General features: G+C 48.4%; 1 protein-coding gene across 1 annotated transcript in view; it reads right to left on the bottom strand.

Moving 5' to 3' along the window:
- The window catches only part of TMEM225B (transmembrane protein 225B), a 16727-nt gene extending 11490 nt beyond the window's left edge, over window positions 1-5237 (bottom strand). The window contains exons 1-3 of the mRNA XM_007955872.1: window positions 5030-5237; window positions 2955-3101; window positions 2173-2310 (exon numbers count right to left, since the gene is read on the bottom strand). Of these exons, the coding sequence (XP_007954063.1) occupies window positions 2173-2310; window positions 2955-3101; window positions 5030-5237 (493 nt within the window). The remainder of the gene's footprint in view (window positions 1-2172; window positions 2311-2954; window positions 3102-5029) is intronic.
- Window positions 5238-9137: the final 3900 nt, after the last annotated feature.

The following is a 9137-nucleotide window of genomic DNA, read 5'->3' as shown; positions in this document are numbered from 1 at the left end:
GGGCAGTGTTTCGTTCTGCTGTGCATGGGGTCGCTATGAGTCGGAAACGACTCGACGGTAGAAGTTTAAGTAGTTACAATGTCTTGGGGAATCTATTTAGCACCCTCTAGAAAACTTAAGGGAGCTTTGGTGGCATAGTTCCTAAGGCATTTGACTGCTAACCAGAAGGCTAGCAGTTCAAACCCACCAGCCACTCCTTAGAAGGAAGACTGGGCAATCTACTTTGTAGAGATACCGCCTCAGTAACCCAAGGAGGAGGGGTCGCTGAGTCTGGATCAACTCGATGGCAGTGAGTTTGATTTTTGGTTTAGAAAACTTAAAAATGTATGTAATCTAGATTCAGCAAGCCCAGATGTAGGCATATACTATACATATGCAACAGGAGACACGTACAGGAAAGTTCATAGCAGAGTTGTCTTCAACCGGAAAAAAATAACTGGAAACCACTCAATGTCCACTGACACGAAAGCTGTGGAATACTTACACAATTAAACACTAAAGGGAGTAAAAATGAATGAACCTCAGTTCCTCTTATTAACATGGAGAACTGTCAGGGACATAATGTTAATTAAACACACCAAGTTCCAGAAAAATACATACGGTATAATTCCATTTTGCATAAAGTTCAAAGCATGCAAAGCCAAATAGTATTTTGTCTAAGGATACATGTATGTATAGTAAGATATGATTAGCATAAATTTCAGAATAATGGGCTATCTCTGGAGGGATCAGATCAGGAAGGACCACATGGAAGGAGGTGGCTTCAAGATATGGGTCATGTTCTACCAAATTTCACTGATTTTCAGAGGCCAATTTTTTCACATTTAACATCTCTGAAATGAGGATGTGTTTTACAAGCTATGGTATCTTAGAATTATACCTGTGGCATCTATAGTTCTTTTTTGTTGTTGTTGTTGTTTGCCATCGAGTGGGACCCAACTCATAGCGACCCCTCCTTAGGTTTCCAAGACCGTATCACTGTGGAAGTAAATCACCCAATGCTTCCTTCCAAGGAGTGGCTGGTAGGTTTGAACTGCCAGCCTTCTGGTTAGCAGTCAAGTGCCTCAGGCACTACACTATTTCTTTCTTAGTGGTCCGTAAAAATACAAGCAATAGAATCAATGAACTATGGCTAGTTTTTTAAGTTATACAGTGAAAACATGAATATTCACTTTATTTTTAATTGTTTATAACATATATACATATAATAAACCTTAAAAATAGAATAGGACTATGGTTCACCTTAATATAGGGTGTTGAGGAAGAGGAGTAGGGACACTTTAGGTAAGATTAAGAATTTAGATGGTGATGATATTTAAAGACAAAGGGGATAAAGAGGGTCAGGAATAAGGTCATAGATTTTGAGAAAGATAGAGATAGGAATAGAAAGCCTTAGGAACCAGGATGGTATAAGGGAGAGTGTGGAAATTTGGAAAAGAGTTTGGTTCTAAAGTCAAGAAGAGTAAGAATGAAAAGGACAAAGGTGAGAAATAGGGTTGGGGCTCTAGTGCAGTGCTGTCCAATAGAACTTTCTGCAATGATGGCAATTTCTGTATCTGCATGGATCACTGCTAACCAGGAGACTGGCGGTTCAAACCCACCAGCCACTCCTCGGAAGGAAGGTGGGCAATCTACTTTTGTAGAGATACCTCCTTGGAAACCCAAGGAGGGGTCGCTATGAGTGGGATCCGACTCTATGGCAGTGTGCTGCGTTTTGTTTTTTGTTGCACAGTTCAATATGGTAGGTAATAGATACATGTGGATACTGGACATTTGAAATGTGGTGAGTATGAGCAACAGAATTTTTCATTTTATTCCATTTTAATGAAGTTTAAATAGCCACATGTGGCTAAAACCAAAACCAAACCAAACTCATTGCTGTCGAGTCGCATCCGACTCATAACGACCCCTCCTTGGGTTTCTGAGACAATATCACTACGGAAGTAGATTGCCCCATCTTCCTTCTGAGGAGTGGCTGGTGGGTTTGAACCGCCAACCTTCTGGTTGGCAGTCAAATGCCTTAGGTAGTACACCACCAGAGCTTCTACAGGTGGCTAGTGGCCACACTTTTGCACAGCACTACTCTAGAGTGTCCCCAGAGAAGGCCTCACAAGAGAGGCTCCTGAATCCAGACTGAGGGCAGGGATGGGGCCCCAGCCCCAGGGCACTCACCAGCCACGATGAACAGAAAGATGGCAAAGCCCAGGATGTAGTAAGGCCACTGCACAGTGAACTGTGGGGGGCTGGGCTGCATCCTCAGCTTCCGGATCTCCAGGGCATGCAGCAACAGGGCCAGGAAAGCACAGGCCCCTGCGGGGTCACAGGGAGGCACTTTTGTTCGTCTTTCATGATTGCCGCCCTTACATTACCCTTCCTCAGACTTATTCAGACAGAGCCACATGGCCTGGAGTCTTTGTGGCTCCTGCTTGGAAAGTCCTTCATCCTGCCTGCACCTCTTGCCTTCTCTGGGCCAATAATCCCTCCTCCACCTGCCTGTCTGTCTCTCCTTCCCAACTCATCTCGAAGCCCTCGGGCCTCCCCTTCTCAGGGCCCCCATAATCAGAAGTCCCTAACCTGGCTGCTCTCAGCGTCCATGCCCTTGGCTGATTTCAGGCTGGGCATTCTGGGTGTGATACTTTGCATGGAACTCATCCTGATCCACCCACTGTACGTGTTCTGTCTCCTCCACTCCCATTGGAGTAGAAGCGTCCCACAGTAGGGCCTTCATAACTCCCACAGTAGGGCCATCAATTCTGACAGGGCCGGTGTGGGGGTGGGTTACTTGGGAAAATCTTCATAAGAGAAGGCAACAGAGGTGGGCCCCCAAAATCATGCCTTTCTTGACATCTTCAATGCTTTGCATGGACAGACACTAACCACCCCTCTTCCTCTGCACCCCTCCCCAGATCTCTACAGAGACTGCCTGCGGACAAGGCCTGCCTCGTTGTTCACACCTGTGAGGAAGCTGACAGAGGCTGACACAAAATTGTGCTTCCGGATCCTTGGAAAGAGCTGAGATGCAAAGGACACCATGATGAAGGTTGTGAGGAAAGACAAGACGACTGCAGAGAGCAGGAAAATCCGACCAAGCAGGATGTAAACTGCAGGGAGGAAGAACCAGGACTGGAGCTGGGGACCTGGCCACAAAGGGCAGAGGCTGGACAGGGTGCCTCCACTGTCCAGAGCCTCCACCACCCTCAGGTTCCAAAGCACGACCTGTAGGCCATGGCTCTGGTCCTGCCACTCTGCCCCCAAGAACATTCTGACCTCACCATCCGGTTCTCAACAACACAGAACTATATGGGGGGCAGGGACTTAGATTGGCAAATTCAGACACTGAAACCGTAAATCAATTCTTAATAAATATTAGGTGAATTTGGTTGTATGAAACCATCTAGATGGGGAAAACAGTGACTTTAATAAAAAACATATCACCAAACTCTTGTGATAAAATTTATTGCACATGGAAAAGTGAAGAACTGTATCTGCATTCTGATGTAATAAAAAAACTGACCCATGAGAAATCAGAAATTCCTAAGGTCAAAGTGCTCAGAACTCTGGAGGGAGCCCCAAACTCCTATTTCATTTTCCTAGTTAACAGGAGTAATGGAACGGATCAAAAATAGCAGAGCCAGAGCCAGAATTATTCTCTTATTGTGGGCTCTGGTAGCGTAGTGCCTAAAACACTTGACTGCTAACCAGAAGGCTGGCGGTTCAAACCCACCAGCTACTCCTCAGAAAGACGATGGAGCAATCTACTTCCGTAGTGATACTGCCTCGGAAACCCAAGGAAGGGGTCGCTATGAGTCGGGTCCAACTCGATGGCACATAACAACAACAACAGCATTACTGAAAACCCAGATATTCTGGAATCTACCCTTGTATTAAACCAGTGTCTCAGCTGAGGCCATCTGACCCCGCATAGGGGACATCTGGCAATGTCTAAAGATATTTCCGGCTGTCACAGCTTGGCAGGTGGGGGCTGCTACTGGCAACTGGTAGGTAGAGCTCAGGGCTGCTGCCAAGCAATCTGCAGGGCACAGAACAGTCCCCGCACCCAACAATTATTCAGCCTCAGATGCCACAGTGCTGAGGTCGAGAAACCCCAAAAATGAGATCACAATCTGGCCCATCCTGCCCACTGCGGCTTTTCCCGTAACTGGGAGATAATCCCTAAATCTCCTTCCAAACCAAAAACCAAACTCACTGCCATGAGTCAGAGCCGACTCAGAGGGACCCCTCCCTGGGTTTCCGAGGCAGTATCACTATGGAAGTAGATCTCCTTAGGTTGCCTCTTTTGCAAGACAAACATTCTCAACACATTCAAAGTTCCTTGGAATACACAGTTCAAGTACCTTCCCAGTCCTCTGAGCTCAAATGTTTGTGGACATTCCTAGGCCCAAGCCCAGTATCTGCAGAGCTGCTGCCTACGTGTGGCCATTAAAGATGTCTTCTTCTGAATGAGCAATGTGGCCGGTAAGTATTGGCTGGACTTGACTTTGGAAGACCTTAGCTTTTGTCTGAGCTTTATAGCTTACTAGCTGTGTCACCTTTGGGATGTGGTTAAAATGTTAGGGACCTCAGTTTCCTTATTTAGAAAAGGGAAGATACAGCACCTACTCAAGAGAAGGGCTGAAATCCTGCCCTCTGCTGACCAGGCTGTTCTCCCTGACTAGGTGCTGTGTCCCACCCACAAGCTGTGTCTACGTGAGCCACCACACGGCAGCCCCAAGAGGTGGTTCATCCTCAGAGTAGACCAAGATCCTCCTCCGTCACCCCAGATGGAACACGCCTATCCTAGAAATAAACTTTGCTACCGACACCTGCACTCCTGACTCCAGTGGTCAAGCTGACATTATTAACCCCCTGCTAGCCTACTACTTTCTTTGAATCCCAAGGCAGTAGAAACTCGGAGAAAATGTCTTCACGGGCTTATTCAATTCTGTCCTCTCTGCTCCCAACTTGTCCCATAGCCCCCCAGCCCCACAGTGGCCCTGTCTCCCTTTTCCCCATCCCCATCTCTCCTTACTGGATAAAGGTCGAGGCTTCCAGCATTTGATATGGAAACAGTTCTCAAACAGTCCACTGAAATACTCTTCGTAGGACTCTTCATTTCTAAGCCGCACCCAAAAGGGAAAGATGGAGACCAGTAGTATGAGCAGGTAGCCCAGGGAGGTCAAGGCAGGGGCCATGGCCCAGGAGAATCCTTTCATGCTCCTGCCATCTAAATTCAGCATTGCCTGTGTAAGGGAAAGGTGACAAGAGGTGGCTTTAGCCAATCATCGCTTCCATCCTAACGTTACCACGTGTTGTTGTTGTTGTTGTTGTTGTTATTTGCCATCAAGTCAGACCCGACTCATAGTGATCCCTCCTTGGGTTTCCGAGGCAGTATCACCACAGAAGTAGATTGCCCCATCTTCCTTCCGAGGTGGGTTTGAACCGCCAGCCTTCTAGTTAGCAGTCAAGTGCCTTAGCCACTATGCTACCAGAGCTCCCGCTTTACCACTTACTAGCTGTGTAGTCTTGAGGAAGATGCTAAAACTCTCAGGACTTTAGTGTCCCCATTTGGAAATGGGGAGCTATAATGCCTGCCACATAAGGCCATTGTGAGAACTAAAGGAAAAAATGCACCTAGAAGTATCAGACACAGTGCTGGGCGCTCAGGTACTCAACTAGGGTTTGGGGTGTGTGATGGCTTGAATAGTGACCCCCCAAATTTATGTCCACCTGGAAGCTCAAAATGTGACCTTCTTTGGAACTAGGGCCTTTAAATATATTTAGTAAAGATGAGGTCGTACCAGATTAAGGTATGCTCTAAATTCAATAGGACTGGTATCTGTAAGAAGAAGGCGATTTGAACACAGAGACAAAGACATAGAGAGAAGACAGACATGTACAGACAGAGGCAGAGACTGGCCTTATGTTGTCACAGCCATGGAATGCCAGAAGCTGGAAGAGATGAGGAAGGCACCTTCCTTAGAGGCTTCAGAGGGAACAGGGCCCTACTAACACCTTGACTTTGGATTTCTAGCATTCAGAACTGAGAGAAAATAAATTTGTTGTTGTTACGGCAGCTGTAGGAAACTAATACAAGAGTTCTCCCAACATCATCCCTGTGGGAAAAGGGGTAGGAACCATTCACAGCTTCAGGGCAAGTTTATTCAACTAAGCTGTTTTCCCCACTCTCTTTGTTGAGCCTGGCCTCTTGCAGAGCAAGAGCATTCTCAAGGTGGTAAGGGAAGAGGTGGTTTGAAGGCTAACGTGCTATAGGGAGGGCAGGGCAGGTCACAAGGCATCCAGATGGCAGCATGACCACCCTGCCTGGCTACCTGGCAGTCGAGAAGGGGTGAGGGCGGCATCAGAAGGTGAGAGACATGAAAAAGTAGTCCTTCTTTCCAAGTCACACCCAAAGCCGGGCCTAAAGACTCCTGCCTCCTCCTCAGCAGGGCTGTGCTTGGTTTGCAAGCTCTGATGGTGAGCACAAAGACAAGGCCCTCAGAGTGGGAGGTGCTTCTCTCTCAGACCCGCCCTCCTACAAACACAGGATTCAGTGTCCAGGCATCCTGACCTGTCCACAGACCAGAATCCATGCAGACCTTTGCTGCCCTGGAGGAAGGAGGAGCCTTTAAGGCTTTGGGAACCATTGATCGCTTCGCTGAAATAAGCCTGATGGCAGAGGGCTGAGGTGTGGGTCTCCCTCACCCCTCCACCTGATTATGCTATTTATAAACGGGTAAATAGGTGTTCCTCCTTGGATGCTGTCAAAGAGATTTGGAAATACTCCATGTACTTTCTCCCACCTCTATGTCATTCACTAGTTTCTTCCCACCTGAAAAACTGTATCATTCCCTCTTCCTACATCTCTCCTTTTGATCTCTTCTCCACTCTCCTGGACATACTGATGAGTCACTTCAACTTCAAGGCCTCGGGCTCCTTAGTTCTCAGAAGATGAAGCTGAATAGACCAGACAGGACTGAAGCTTCTAGCTCTACAGCTCTCTGAGTAGGAGGTATGGCTATACCCTACTCTCGACCTCTGAGATGGAGCACACTGGGAGTTCTTATCTGATGCTCTGAGCTCCTCCCCCACCCCAACCTCAGCTTGCCTAGAACTGACCTCAGCTTCTTCCCCCTTTCATTCTCTCACCACCCCCAAACTCTAACCTTGGGCTTATGCTGGTTTCTCCCATTCTCCCACACTTCCATCTCATCAACCGTCCTCTTCATCTCAGTTTTTCTTTCATCAAGATCCCTGCAGTGTAGTAAATTACTTTGTGTGGCTTTTCTACCCATAAGTCTTTGTAAACTCCAAGGTGGGATTTTCTATGAGCAACTGAGGAGCTCCTGATTGCTGAAGGTGTCCACCTGGAGTATTTCTGTTGGGTGTGGCACAAAACAATGTTCTGGGAGGTGCCTGCTCTCTCTCAGGTGCTTAGAGTTCTGATGCTGTGATTGGCTAGTTTGACCACCCTGCCGGGCTCAAAAGGAGGCCTCCTAGAGGCAGAACTCTCTCTGACTGCTGGTTGAGGAAGACACACCCCGGAAAGAGACATGTGCTGCTGGGAAAGAGATGCAAGAGACACGCATTGCTGGTTGAGACACTGAGGGACCAGCACTGCTTGGAAAGAGTGTGAGAGACTGTTGGCTGAGGGACGGTGGGCTGGGAGAGAGACTGAGCGTTCTTCTTGAACTTGAGTTGTAGCCTGATGCTTTCCTAATAAACCCCATAATCTGTGAGTTCTGTGTGGCCACTGCAGTGGATTATCGAACCCAGGAGAGAGGTGGTGGGTGCTTTGGGAGGAACGGTTGGAGAAAGGGCTGGAGGGAGACAGCATGTCTGGCCTTGCAGTAATAGGCCTTGGGTTACTGCTGGTAATCCTGTCTTCCTCTCATGGGATTAGAGGAGGTCGGAACATGTGGCCCCCTTGCCGTTTCTGCAATCCCCAAGCATCCATCCTTCCTTTTGCCACAACGGCCACATGTCCCTCCACATCTGGACACTGCAATTGTGCCCAAGCAGCTGCCAGCCTTGATGCTGTGGTTCCTTTTTGCGGCGTGCCATCTCTGTTCCTCTTAGCTCCTTAGGAATACTGCTTGGGCCCTTCTGCTTCATACAGCCCTCCCAAGCCACCAGCCATCATCCATTTCTGTAACAAAAATTAACTGTGCACTTACTGCATGCCCCATGCCTCCTTGCCTGTGCCAATGGTGGGGATTCAAGGATGCAGAAAAGATGGGAATTCACCAGCTCTTGGTAACGATGGAGAAGGGGAGACACATAAACAAGTCCCAAGGGTGCGAGGCTTTTCCTCTCCTCAGCCTGGAGTTATCCCAGGGCACTACCAACCTAGACAAGGGGAAGGTTCTGAGGACCTTACCCTCCTTCTCCAGGCACTAAGCCAGGCCCAGCATAAAGCAGCCCCTGGGGTTGGTGCCTCCAGCGGTGTACGATTTAAGATTCACACAGATATAGACCAGACTCAAAGGATCATAAACATTTTATTCTAAAAAATATTTATAGATTCTTTTGTACTGATGAAAAAACGGAGAACCGGACAGAGGGAAGGGCTGGTCTCAGATCCCACAGAGAGACATGGCTGGACATGGCTGGCCCGGAGACATCTGCATGTCAGGGCATCCTGCCTCCCCAGCCACCAATGGCCCTCAGAATTGAGTGAAGCCAGTGGCTTTTTCCCCTAATAGCTATGTGCCAGTGCATTGCCAGGAAGGGAAAGATAACTGGAGGAGGGGCATGGGATGAGCACTTTTTTATTTTGTCAAGGGCATTCAAACTAAAATAAAAGCAATTACTATCTAGTACCTCTCCCATTTTTAATTATAAAAGAGGACACATGACAGCTGAGGGTGGAGGAGCTCTGGGCTCCATGGTGCCTGGAGCCATGGCATCTGGGAGTCACTTGCTTGATGGGGTCTGGGGGCGGCTCTCAGCGAGTGTCCCCTTGAGCCCTTCTTCAGCAGCCCCAATCCCGGAGCACTAGGACGGTTCCCGTCGCCCCAGTCCTGGGGGACGAAGCAAGTGGGCCGTGTAAAGCGCACCCTGGGTGGGCATGGGATGACGGGGGAGGGGCGCAGGAGGGAACTGTAAGGGCCGCGGCGGGTTCATTCCCCACTTTCCTG

This window comes from Orycteropus afer, unplaced genomic scaffold (genome assembly GCF_000298275.1).
Source record: "Orycteropus afer afer isolate SDZICR_OR568_19922 unplaced genomic scaffold, OryAfe1.0 scaffold00542, whole genome shotgun sequence".
Lineage (NCBI taxonomy): Eukaryota > Metazoa > Chordata > Mammalia > Tubulidentata > Orycteropodidae > Orycteropus > Orycteropus afer.
The sequence above is the reverse complement of the archived record's forward strand: the minus strand, read 5'-3'. Positions and strand labels throughout refer to the sequence as shown.